General features: G+C 45.2%; 1 protein-coding gene across 2 annotated transcripts in view; it reads left to right on the top strand.

Annotated features, from left to right (window-relative positions):
- The first annotated feature begins 739 nt into the window (after positions 1–739).
- SLC1A4 (solute carrier family 1 member 4) overlaps positions 740–13,789 on the top strand; it is a 35,764-nt gene continuing 22,714 nt past the window's right edge. For both annotated transcript variants that reach the window (XM_088667141.1, XM_035110263.3), the window contains exons 1-2: positions 740–1,275; positions 10,418–10,460. In XM_088667141.1, the coding sequence (XP_088523267.1) occupies positions 740–1,275; positions 10,418–10,460 (579 nt within the window). The remainder of the gene's footprint in view (positions 1,276–10,417; positions 10,461–13,789) is intronic.

The following is a 13,789-nucleotide window of genomic DNA, read 5'->3' as shown; positions in this document are numbered from 1 at the left end:
CAGCCGCTTCATTCCACTTCCACGCGCCTCGGATAGAGCGTGACGCGCTGCTACCTTCTGTCGTCTCGGCCACCATTTATGGGGAAAAGTAGGAGGAGAACGGAGGCGCCCAAAATAAAACTCTAACGGCATTGATAAGTCTCCGCCTCTCCGGTGGGAACCCCGTACGGGCGACCAGGCAAACGAGCCAAGGGGGGGAAAGTCTGCATTTCCAGCCCCTGCTGACTGACAGCAGGTTCAAAGCGCAGTCGCCGCTCCTGCTTCCCTGCACCCGCCCCCTACCAGCCTATTTGGCTCCACCCTCTCGTCACCCCCCCCCCCGTTTATTGCTTCTTTTTCGGAGTCCGGGGTTACAAACCCCTCCACTTACCGTGTAATGAGCCTGTACCAAAGACGAGGGGAGGGGGTGCATGTGATGGGAGGAGCCTTCCGAGTGGGAAGGGGCAGCGGGAGCTGAGCCCAGACAGCCTTCGCCTTGCATCATCCTGGTTGGGTGGGAGAGAGAGGCGAGGAGCGGAGCCGGTAGGCACTGACCCACCTTGGTCGCGCCTCACAGCCGCTTCAGCCGGCGAGCGCCTTGGCTTGCCTGCCTGCCGCGCGTAAAAGACCCTGTGAGGGCGCGTGCGGCGCTTCGGTCCGGCCGGGAAGGACGAACACCGCTTAGAAAGCTCCCACAGCGTTCCGGGCAGCGTCTCCCCGACTCCTCCTCGCCCGCCGACGTCTCCGCGCGCCGGGCAGCATGGAGAAGCCCAACGAGAGCCGGAATGGCTACCTGGAGGCGACGGTGGTGTCGGGCTTCGAGGCCGGGGATGAAGGGGCGCGTCGGCCCCGCCTGAAGCTCTTCCACCTGCGGGGCTTCGCGGGCTTCCTGAGGAGGAACAGCATGGTGATACTGACCGTGTCCGGGGTGCTCCTCGGCGTGCTCATGGGCACCCTAGTTCGGCGCATGCATCTCAGCCAGGCGCACATCTCCTACCTGGCCTTCCCGGGGGAGATGCTCCTCCGCATGCTCAAGATGATCATCCTGCCGCTGGTGGTGTGCAGCCTGGTCTCGGGCGCCGCCAGCCTCGACACCAGGTCGCTGGGCAAGCTGGGGGGCATCGCCGTCGCCTATTTCTTAATCACCACCCTGCTCGCCGCAGCCCTCGGCATTGCCCTGGCCTTCATCATCAAACCTGGCGTGGGCGCGGGGAACCTCAACAAAAATTCCCTGGGCTTGGATGACATCTCGCACACCGGCAAGGACACGGTGGACTCGTTTCTGGACTTAGCAAGGTAAGGAGCTGAGCTGGGCTTCCCTCTGTGAACCGGAGTCAGGAGGCACAGGAGCAAAGTCATGAATGCCACTGTATCTGAAGAAGTGCGCATGCACACGAAAGCTCATACCAATGACAAACTTAGTTGGTCTCTAAGGTGCTACTGGAAGGAATTTTTTTATTTTGTTTCGACTATGGCAGACCAACACGGCTACCTACCTGTAATTATGAATGCCACGTGTGTTGTCTTCCTGGCTCATATTCTCCCATTTTGGGAGAGTAGCATCTATGCAGTTTTTTTTTAAAGCCCTTTGCTAACCTAGTGTGCTTTCTGCCAGACTCTGTGGAACTCCAGACGTGACTGACATTTCGAGATTAGAACCCTGGACATTCCTGCCTGTAAAAAAAAAAAAAGTGACACACGCATACTAGGCTTCTGTTATCGAGCCGTCCTCTCTGCCCAGTTTGTTAATAGTTAGAAACCTTGGTCTTAGTAAAAGGTACGGTACTTGGAGCTAGTGAACTAGTGTGTTGCTATGAGTGCCAGTTATTGTGATTAAGAGAATTAAATAAGGATTTGACAGCTTGTTTCTAGAAAGGTGGCCAGTGCATTATTTCCAGCATAGGTGCTTGTACTTCAGCTGTTTAGTGCATGGTCAGCGCAATCTAAAGGCCAAAATGGGCAGGACTGAGCAGGATTAAGCCAGGCACCTCCAAACTCGGCCCTCCAGCTGTTTTGGAACTACAATTCCCATCATCCCTAGCTAACAGGACCAGTGGTCAGGGATGGTGGGAGTTGTAGTCCCAAAACATCTGGAGGGCAGAGTTTGGGGGTGCCTGATTAAGTTCTTTGTGCTTTCAAGCGTTTCATAGTCCAAGAAACACTGGCAAAAATTCATGTTGGTTTACAGAAGAGTATGGCTAAAGAAGCATTCATTTTAATGCTAACTCCAGAGGGGGGGGGAAGGCAGCATTTCTCTGTTGAAGCAAAAACAAGAAAGGCTTGTGACACATTAAAGTTTAAGTTGAACACTAACAGATATTTTTTTTTTGTGGCATGAACTATTAATGGATCAGAGTCTGCTTCCACTCATGAAGCATATCCTGGGTTGGAATAGGGTTGGAATAATAACCAGGGGATAGGATAAGGCTTGGTCAAGTTATTGTTTCTATTTCAATGGCCAACATTTGGTTTTTGGAAACACCATGTGCTTTTTTATCTGTATTCTTATCTGTATTATTTTAATGCTTCTGGCTTGTGATTCTCATTATGTGTCTCATAATTAATCTCCTTTGTTGTGGTCAGATTATATCTTGTGGAGGTTTAAGCTTTTGGCACCTGTTCCCTCTGGAAGGGTGGAGGATCTGTTAACATGGTCCACTGAAGGCTTTGGAGAGTTTTTCCAGGTCTAGTGGCAGATGCTGCTTTTGAAGCCCTAGTTCCTCTCTGGATTGGAGAGACCCTAGACATCCTCTTCCACTGAGCAGATCCAAGGCTTGGTTTGTACCTGAGCTGAGGGCTATGATGCTAGTCAAAGATGGCTGAAAAGCAAGTGGAGCAAAATGCATGATGAATTGGGTTGAACACAAGGGACAGCCTGTTATCAGGCCTACTCATGGTAGTGACAGAAGCAAATAAACTTTTTTCCTTCACCATAGTTCTCAGTGTCATCAAAAGGAGCTTTCTCTGGTGTTGTGGGACCCTTTACAATCGGGGCAGGGTGGGGGAATTCCATAGAAGTCTGGGTAGCAATGCTGTAATGTATTTGCAAGACTCTGTGAAGGTCTTGCGTATCAATCAGATATCCTGTCATTTATTGTGAAAAATTATATTTTGATGCAACCCACCCCCCAAAACCAGCTTGATGTGACCTGAGCAATAGAATCACATAGCTGTGTTTTAAGCTGGAAATGTGTACACAGCCGTGGATGAAACAGATTGTGTGGTAATGGAATGAATGAAGGTGAAGAATCAGAGTCTCACAACACAATCCTAAAAGCATCTCTACTCAGAAGTTTATTCACCTTTCTCTCTTTCTATTTCTCTTCTCTCTTTTTTCTTTCTTTTCCTCTGGTTCTATATTTTTATTTTATCTAGATTAATTTTTTAGTCTGGACAAAAAAAATTGTTGTTGTTGTTGTTGTTGTTTAGTCGTTTAGTCGTGTCCGACTCTTCGTGACCCCATGGGCCAGAGCACGCCAGGCACTCCTGTCTTCCACTGCCTCCCGCAGTTTGGTCAAACTCATGTTCGTAGCTTCGAGAACACTGTCCAACCATCTCGTCCTCTGTCGTCCCCTTCTCCTAGTGCCCTCATTCTTTCCCAACATCAGGATCTTTTCCAAGGATTCTTCTCTTCTCATGAGGTGGCCAAAGTATTGGAGCCTCAGCTTCACGATCTGTCCTTCCAGTGAGCACTCAGGGCTGATTTCCTTAAGAATGGATAGGTTTGATCTTCTTGCAGTCCATGGGACTCTCAAGAGTCTCCTCCAGCACCGTAATTCAAAAGCATCAATTCTTCGGCGATCAGCCTTCTTGGTGGTCCAGCTCTCACTTCCATACATCACTCCATAGTGATGTATGGACAAAAAAAATTTGTTAATAATTTTTGTATCTCTTTTTATGAAATCAACAACAACAACAATAAAATGTATTCAGACAAAAGAGAAGTTTATTCATCTCCATTCAATGCATTACCATATCCAAGCCCTGATTCTGACCATTCACAGACTTGCTTGCATCTGATGGAAAAGGGACACAGCTGGGTTTTGTTCATGTACTGGTTACATCTCGACTCAAATCTCTGGATGACTTCTCTCAGATATTAAACAACATAGGGCAAGTGTGCCAAGTTGCTCCCAACATTGGGGGGGGGGCGTTGTATGTGCATGACGTCACACAACTTGACCAGGCCAATATGGCCCCCGCCAGCTGTCTCACCTTTTGTTCGCCACTGCAGGGCCGAGGCCACCTCTGCAGGGTACCTTTTGTGAAAGGGACACACCAGCACAAAGACGTGCCAGCCAGCATGAAGACGCTTCATGCCGGTGTGTCCTTTTGAGGATCGCCCCAGAATTCGTGGTGGGGCCATCCTTGAAAATATGGGGGGATAGCACCCCTGGAAATAATTGATCTGTGCAGGAGCCTCTGCAGCTATCAAGGGCACCTGTCTTGTCCCAGGTAACAGGTTAGGATTTCAGTCTCAGTCCTGACAAGACAGATCTACTATTGGTGGGTGGTTGGCCTGCTGGGTGAGTGATACTCATACTGTTCTGGAAGTGGTTGCACTCTCCCCCTAAAAGATCAGGTCTGCAGTTTGGGGATCCCACATTGTCCTTAAGCACTCAAAGCAACTTTTATCAGCTTCAACTGGGCACCAGCTGCTGCGACCATATCTGGCTTAAGATAGTGTAGTCACAGTTAAGCTAACCTAACCTCCCACTTAGGTTGCTAACAGACTACTGCTATTTTATTTGGGATAGTGCTGGATTAAACCCTCTGGAGGCCCCTAGGCAATTGAAATCTCAGGGCCCCCTCCATGTGCGCTCTTTAGTGGGATAACATTGAACTAAGAAAGCTTGATTGTCATTTTCTTTCAAGATCAAATGAATACCGTTGTGATCCGCTGTCACAGGGCTACTAAAAGGTGTGGGGGTCCACAGGCCAGCGCCTACTCTGCTTATTTGGTAATCCAGCACTGATTTGGGGGATCCAGTTACAGACCAGCAAATTCAGGTTGCACAATTAGAGTTGGTTGGGAGGTATTGTGCAACAAACCTGCTTCCTCAAAATATCAGACTTTTTGAGATAAGGAAAGTTGGGGAAAGTGGGAGATAACACTTCCATTGATGTAACATGATCTAACCCTCCTCTCCAATAAACCAGAACAAATATCTATTAAATAACCAGTGTTTTCTTAAAAGGTAAAGGTAAAGGGACCCCTGACCATTAGGTCCAGTCGTGACCGACTCTGGGGTTGCGCGCTCATCTCGCATTATTGGCCGAGGGAGCCGGCGTATAGCTTCCAGGTCATGTGGCCAGCATGACAAAGCCGCTTCTGGCAAACCAGAGCAGCACATGGAAACGCTGTTTACCTTCCCGCTGTAGCGGTTCCTATTTATCTACTTGCATTTTGACGTGCTTTCGAACTGCTAGGTTGGCAGGAGCTGGGACCAAGCAACGGGAGCTCACCCCGTCACAGGGATTCGAACCGCCGACCTTCTGATCAGCAAGCCCTAGGCTCTGTGGTTTAACCACAGCGCCACCTGGGTCTTATGTCCCTGCAAATAAATTTGGATGAGAATGATCAACGAACAGGTCAGGTAGAAGTGCCCTTAGACTTTTGTGATGTGTTGTACTTGGGGCTGCCTTTGAAAATGGATCAGAAGCAGAAGTTGGCTCAACCTAGAGCAGCAAGGATTACTGATTGGGTGGTTTGACCATACTAAGCCTGAGCAGCTGCTTTGGCTCCCAGTCAGTTTCTGGGCCTGATTTTGACTGCCAGATTTAACCTATAAAGCCCTAGAGTGTTTACGACTACCTCTTGCTTCATATTTCTTAATTTAACATCCCCTATGCTTGATAGCCTGCATCAACAACCCTTTTCTCTCTGTCTCTTTGAAGCATCAAGGTATATTAGCCACATATCCCTATTTTACTCCACGTCACACTTGAGAACAGCATTTTGTATGTGTAGAATTCTGACCTTTACCCATTTCTCCAAATAATATGTGGTTACTTGTCCTCGCAATTTGTTCTGTGATAAAATTGAGGCATTAGTTGAATGCTATTGTGAGAGAGAAGAGTTGGTGATGTGCCGTTGTTTTCAGCAGCACTTATGCATCTCCTGTATTACCTAGTTCCTGCCCGGCAGCTTTTGATGCTTAACTGTTAACTGGGGCACATTGATTTATAGTGAGATAATCATATCAGACATTGATTTTGCACTTGCTAGGGAGTAAAAACCCTGCTGAATGCAGTAGCGCCTATGTCTGAATAAATGTGGAGCAGAGCTTTCCAAACTGTGTGTCGTGACATGTTAGTGTGTCGGCTGCAGTGTGCAGACATGTCGCACGAACGCTCCCTGTGATCCTCCTGGGGCTAGAAAGGGGTTAGTTTAACCTCCGGTTTGCTAGTAAAACTGCATTATGTACTGTGTTGCTAAATGACACATGCCTAAAAAGTGTGTCCCCAACATGGAAAGTTTGGAAAACTCTGATGTAGAAGGTTGCATTTCTGCCTGTGCAGTCAGGTAAAATCAACTCAAATGTACTTTTAGCAGTGTCTCTACTTTGTCATTTAGCACCCTACCCCCCAGCCAATGTTGTCCACTCAAACTGGAAGGTGTTTCCTTTTTTAAATTTTACTTAACATTTAATTTTCAGTACTGTGCTAAATTTTTGCAGATAAATGAACACTCATGGATTTCAGGACAACACCCCTCAATAAAAAAACCCTCATTAAAAAATACTATTATTTTTTTCTTTTGCAAGGGGGCAGTAGATCTTCAAGTACAAATGTTATCCACACATTCTTTATTTGGGGAGGACTTTGAAATTGTCACGTTCAGTGTTATTTTTCTGGAAAAAGAGGTGCTGGAACTCACCATGAACACCTCCCTTGTTCTCTCAGAATAGCAATCGTGCCCACCTGAGAGGTGCTGGAACTGAGTTCCTGTGAGTTCCAGCTGAAAAAGCTCTGGTCACATTCATAATAAATATATCCCTGACTGGCATTTTCTTGGTGCTGATTAGTTAACATATGGTATGTAGCTTGACTACAGTGTTTTTGACACAATCTGTCCATTGGTTGACTGAAATTCAACTTGCTAAATGCTAGAAACTCTCAGCTTTCCTGTGCTCGTAACTAGCACCACCTTCTGCATGCAGAAATAATGTGCTGAGGGACCTCTGTGTGGACCACTCTTCTGCTTCTAACGGCTCATCCACACTTTCTTTTGCCCCTCTGCTTCCCCCCAGGGAAACTCACAGATGAGCTCTGAATCAGAATAAAGGGCAAGTGGGTTTTCCACAGATTCCTGTTTGTTCTGATCCAGTGCTAATGAGTGTGTTTTCCAGGGGGAAAGGGTGGGAAAAAGGCAAAATTTGGACCCATGCATAGAAAGCACAGGACAAGTGGAAAATTGCTCAGATCCATGCTTTCTTTCTAGGCACCGGTGGATGAGCCCTTCGTGTATTATATTGCAGTGTAGCATCAGCTCAGGCTAGACCAAGTATCCACCCTTGCAGCCTAGAACAGAGTGGAATGTTTTGCGGTTCAAATATGTGGTGCCTGCATTGCATTTGTGTGCCGGACCTGCATTTGTATGAACTATATGATGGGGACAGATGTGCTGCTGCTGATGTAGTAGAAAACAGCTAGGATTGTTTTGACGCACACTGATTACGTTGTGCCACCCTCCCTTGTTAGAAAATAACTTTTATAATGTGAGCGATATTTTTAACCAATTGATTCCCTATATAAGCTGAGACATGGCAAAGAGCACTTTAACAGAACCCTTCTAATGCACCACTGCAATGAAGCGCTGGCAAGTTAAAATATAAGCAACTGGAGCGTTGTTGTTCATACAAAGTTGGAGAATATTAAAGAAGCCCTTGCCTGCTCCTTAGTTCATACTGATGCCAAGAGAAGAAAGAAGCGGAAGTGCATAATACAGAGCCTTCAGTTCTGCTGTGATTTTGGGGTGGCAATGGTCTTGATACCCTCGTATCTACGGGACCGCCTCTCCTGGTATGCCCCGCGGAGGACCTTAAGGTCCACAAACAACAATATTCTGGAGGTCCCGAGCCATAAGGTGGCTAGATTGGCCTCTACTAGGGCCAGGGCTTTTTCAGTGTTGGCTCCAACTTGGTGGAACGCTCTTTTCACAGGAGACCAGGGCCCTGCGGGATTAGTCATCTTTCCGCAGGGCAAGCAAGACAGAGCTGTTCCGCCTGGCCTTTGGGTTGGACTTAGTCTGACCCCTGCGTTTTTCCTCCCTCATGGCTTGAATTTGACTACTCAAAATGAGGCTGCATTTTAAATTTTAATACTGTATTTTAATCTGTATTTTAATTAATTGCTTTTTATGTTTTATTGTGGTTTTATTGGTGTGAGCCGCCCTGAGCCCGGTTCTGACTGGGGAGGGCGGGGTATAAATAAAATTTATTATTATTATTATTATTATTATTATTATTATTATTATTATTATACCGTGTGCCTCTAGTTGCCTTTCCTTAAGCTATACTGTCCCTGTTTTAAACAGGAAAACAAATCCCCGCTCAGCTTCCTCTTGCTTCCTTTTTGCCAAACACTGCAGAGTAGACCTGGCTGTAGGATTATATATATATATATATATATATATATATATATATATATATATATATCTATCTATCTATCTATCTATCTATCTATCTATCTATCTATCTATCTATCTATATCTGATGTAGCTTTATGCTTATTATTTATTTATTTATACCCTACTTTCCCCCCAGATGGGACTCAAGGCAGCTTACAGATAGAAAAATAACAACTGCTAAAAACATAGAAAAAGAAACTGTTGAAAAACGATTAAACGTTTGATAGAATTTAAAACTATATAATACATATATAAAATCTAGTAAAACCATACCAATAATTAGAATAAAAACAGCACAGCACCATTTCATTAAAAGCAGCCAGTTCCCCAAAGCAGTCTTCACCTGCTGGCAGAAAGACAACAGGAAGGGAGTCAGCCTAGCTTCTTCAGGGAGGGAGTTCCAAAGTGTGGGAGCAGCCGCTAGGAAGGCCCTCTCCTTTTCGCCACCAAGCATGCCTGGGAGGGTGGTGGGACCCTGGGAAGGGCCTCCTCCCCAAAGATCTCAAAGCCCAGGCAGGTTCATATGAAAGTATGTTGCTTTGAGCATAGAAAAGTAACAGATACATTTATTTTCTTTTCTTTCAAATCAACTATGAACAGCACAAATTAGCTCACTGTGTGTGTAACCACAGATTATCTAAACCACAGATAAGCTGCCTGATCTCAAATTCTTTACTCAACTCACACTGAATGAACTTTCCCACAGCCATGAGCAGCCATGCACACAACTGCCCAGAAAACTGCTTCTGACAGCGTCTGAGTTTTCCTGTTCTTGCTTTTCTACCCCTACTCAACCAGAAACGAAGGGAAATAATTCAGAGGGTTTGAAGTATTGTTCTATTTCAAACTTTACAAAATGTATCAGACTGTATTTTTCAGATGTATTCCAAACAAGTTTCTTTAAACTAATCCCAAACTTATTTGGCTGCATAAAACGTTGGAGCTTTGTGTACATTCACGCTGCCACCAATCTTTGCAGTCTAACTAGACACACGTTATCTTTGAATTACACAGCAAAGTTAAATGTAGCAGTAGTTGTAGTAACAATGACACAAAATGCCTAACCTTTTCTAAGACAGGCTTCCTCAACCTCAGCCCTCCAGATGTTTTTGGCCTATAATTCTCATGATCCCCAGCTAGCAGGACCAGTGGTCAGGGATGATGGGAATTGTAGTCTCTAAACATCTAGAGGGCCACGGTTGAAGCCTGATCTAATAGATAAGATACAGAGGGGAAAAGGAAGAGGGAAGGAAGTGGAAACAAGCATTGATGTGTCTGCTTCTTTGCTGGCCAACAGATAGAGTCTAGTCTTGTTGCCATGCTGAGTTGGAGCAGATTGTCCTTCCTTGCAGGGTGGGTGTGGCGGCGACAAGCAGATTGAGGCAGGACATTATTTGGGGAAGCATTAAGAAAAGTCTGGACTCAGTGGATCGGCCAAGGGACTAACCTAATGACATCTGTGGAATCCCAGGATGCCAGTTTAACGATGGCTCTTTTTAAAAAGTTAGATGTTCCCTATGGTGGGGAATTGTCACATGACAGTTTTGAGAAAATAGTTATTGATTCAACTAGTTCATTCCTATATTCTGCAACAGCATGCGTGTCTGCTGAGGCCTAATAAGATTGAGCCAAGAAGTGATTATATGGCATTGTACATTGTTAATGCTGAATTAATGCCCTAATCCTACTATATAGGCATAATGTTGTACTAATGGGAAAAGAAATAATTAAGTTGATAAGCTGTCATTAAATTCTAATCTTTGTTTTTCTTCTCTTTTTCCTTTTTTTTGGTTCCCACCTACCCAGAAACTTGTTTCCAGCAAATATTGTTGCTGCAGCCTTTCGATCGGTAAGTTTCATATGCATTTTCTTTGGATTGAGATTTCTGAAGCATGTGACCAAGAAACAGAAAACAAAAAACCAACTCAATTCCTAAGGGGATCATGTCTTTGATATGCTTTCACCATAGCTGCCAAGTTTTCCCTTTTCTCGCGAGGAAGCCTATTCAGCATAAGGGAAAATCCCTTTAAAAAAGGGATAACTTGGCAGCTATGGCTTTCACTGAGACATGATAGTACCTACAATTCTTTACCCTGGATGATTAAGAAAACAAATTATTATTATTATTATTATTATTATTATTATTATTATTATTATTAAGATTATTAAGGCAATTGATCATTTACTTGTTACTGTTTATGTACCAGTTTAAATAGTCACTGAATTTAGCATATAGTGTAGTTCAACTAAGTATAGTAGTTCACTAATTGAGATGAATGAGGGGTTGCGGAAATATATAGACTCAGATTTAGAAGAGGACTGTTTGCACAAATGTTGTGGAGGGCGCAATGAATTTGGATATCTAGCAATTTCAACATGCTGAAGACAGACTAATGGAAGAATTTCAGCACTGAATTCTTCCTTTTTATCTAGTGCATAACCTCTTGATGAGAAGCTACCCACTAGCAATACTACAATAGCTGGACATTCTGACATTACCATGATGTATTTCTGTGACGCTGGGAGAATCTGGCTATTTCAGAATTATTTTTCTCCCTTTTCTTGAACTGGAATATTATCCCACATATACCTGACAGGTCTCCCTCATGTAGCAGCTGCTGTCTGAGAACATTACCTCTGATTCCACAAATTATTCAATTTCCACCACTTATCAGAGAGTATTTCAAGTCACCAAAACTACAGTTCTTACACAGCCTCCTTAGTTCTGTAACATACTGATCAATAGTTTGCTTTTTGAATGCATATTTCTTTCAGAAACACCATTCTTTTTAGGCATACTGCATTCTTCAAATTTATCAGTTATTTCTTTTAGTTTCATATTCTCGCCCTTAAAGGTAAAAGTCCCCCTGACCATTAGGTCCAGTCATGGACGACTCGGGGGTTGCGGCGCTCATCTCGCTCTTTGGCTGAGGGAGCCGGCGTTTGTCCGCAGACAGCTTCCGGGTCATGTGACCAGCATGACTAAGCCGCTTCTGGCGAACCAGAGTACCGCACGGAAATGCCGTTTACCTTTCTGCCGGAGCGGTACCTATTTATCTACTTACACTTTGACGTGCTTTCGAACTGCTAGGTTGGCAGGAGCAGGGACCGTACAACAGGAGCTCACCCCGTTGTGAGGATTTGAACCACTGACCTTCTGATCGGCAAGCCCTAGGCTCTGTGGTTTAGACCACAGCGCCACCCGCATCCCTATATTCTCACCCTTAGCAAACACAAAGTTAGTATAAATGTTCAGTGTCTGCTCTCCCACTAGGGTTGCCATATTTTGAAGAGCAAAAAAGAGGACACATTCTCCGACTTCTACTTTTAACTACAGATCAGTTTGACAACTCTCATTTTAAATACTCCTGTGATATTTGGGGTGTAGCCAGGATCAAAACTAGGGGGGGGGAGCCATGGTCGTTCAGGGGCGGGGCCACGAAGTGGGAACGTGGGTGGGGCTACAGGGCCAGCTGGCCTGACGACATTGTGGCGGTGGCGGCAGCAGCCACCTTGTGCCTCTGGGGCTGACAGCGTCGGTGGCTATCCTGCTTGGCTGGAGAGGACGGGAGGGTCGGGCAGGCGAGAGGGGGTGGCAGGATGGGCGAGGCAAGGCACGGCCGCAGTCACGACGGCTCCAAGGCGTTGCTGCATATCAGCATAATATTTCAACCATGTTGTGGGTTCAAGCCCCACCTTGGGAAAAAATTCCTGCATTGCAGGGGGTTGGACTAGATGGCCCTTGTGGTCCCTTCCGACTACAATTCCATGATTCTATTGATATATTACCATAGCATATGCATCATTCTGCTTTCTTGAATTGTCCTACTCCTAGGCATAGCAGCCAACTCCTAGAGGCCTAGGTGCCCCCCCCCAATTACTGGTAAATACCGTATTTGAAAGAGTCATCCCCCCCATGTTGATGGGCTTTCTATGTGGGGCTTATCTGCCCCCCCCAGTATTTTATTAAGGATGGAAGAGGGAGGGAAGGAAGGAAGAAATAGAGAGAGGAATAAGTCATATTTGTGGGTGCCTCTGGGTGACGCTGTGATGCTGGAACTCTGCAGCAAGAGGACGGGAGGGTTGGGCAGGCGAGAGGGGGTGGCAGGGCGGGCGAGGGTGAGGCAAGGCATGGCCGCAGTAACGACGGCTCTGAGGCGTTGCTGCATATCAGCATAATATTTCAACCATGTCGTGGGTTCAAGCCCCACCTTGGGAAAAAATTCCTGCATTGCGGAGGTTGGACTAGATGGCCCTTGTGGTCCCTTCCGACTACAAATACTAGCTTGATAAACCACAGTCCTTTCTATTAGCTAATGAAACAGCGTGGCTTTCATTCATGGATAAATGTGGGGTAGGGAGGCAAGGGGTCTGCCTCCAGAATCATAAATCTATTTATTTATTTTAACGTAACAGACACATGCACGCCCAGATAGTCAACAAGAGATTTAGAGTGACCTCTGAGGCAACTCCTATCGAGAGTGGCTGGCATTCTCTGCACTTTTCTTGGCCAGCAGGCAACTCGCAGCTCAGATGACTGCTGCTTGTTGTGATCTAATGATAGTGCTTTGCAATGTAAACAAAGGAATCGTGGTGCCTTTTTGCAATTAGCTGAGGAGGTTGGGGGTGCTGTTGGACCTGATCCTGCTTTTTGTGGCAGATGTGGGCAGTGGCCAAGATTAGAAATCAAAAGTGCCAACAAGGTGCTCCAGAAATGACTAGCACCTTTTATTGGGAAACTAAAGTCACCTTTTATTGGGAAACAGAAGCTTTGATTGGTTGAAGGTTGAAAGAAAGGCATAAGGGCTTTCCTGTATGAGGTTGCCATGGAATGAAAGCAAAGGAGCAGAGCTGTTTTTATTTGTTTAACTATGGATATTATTTATTTCATAGCACACCACACATATACAGGTGAAACTCGAAAAAGTAGAATATTGTCGAAAAGTTCATTTATTTCAGTAATTCAACTTAAAAGGTGAAACCAATATAGGAGATAGATTCATTACATGCAAAGTGAGATATGTCAAGCCTTTATTTGTTGTAATTGTGATGATTATGGCATACAGCTGAAGAAAACCCCAAATTCACAATCTGAGAAAATTAGAATATTAAATGAAATCAATAAAACAAGAATTGCAAATAGAACAACATCGGACCTCTGAAAAGTAGAAGCATGCA

The sequence above is a fragment of the Zootoca vivipara genome, chromosome 3, assembly GCF_965207765.1.
Source record: "Zootoca vivipara chromosome 3, rZooViv2.hap1.1, whole genome shotgun sequence".
Classification (NCBI taxonomy): domain Eukaryota; kingdom Metazoa; phylum Chordata; class Lepidosauria; order Squamata; family Lacertidae; genus Zootoca; species Zootoca vivipara.
Note: the sequence above shows the minus strand (reverse complement) of the source record. Positions and strands in the feature narration are given on the sequence as shown.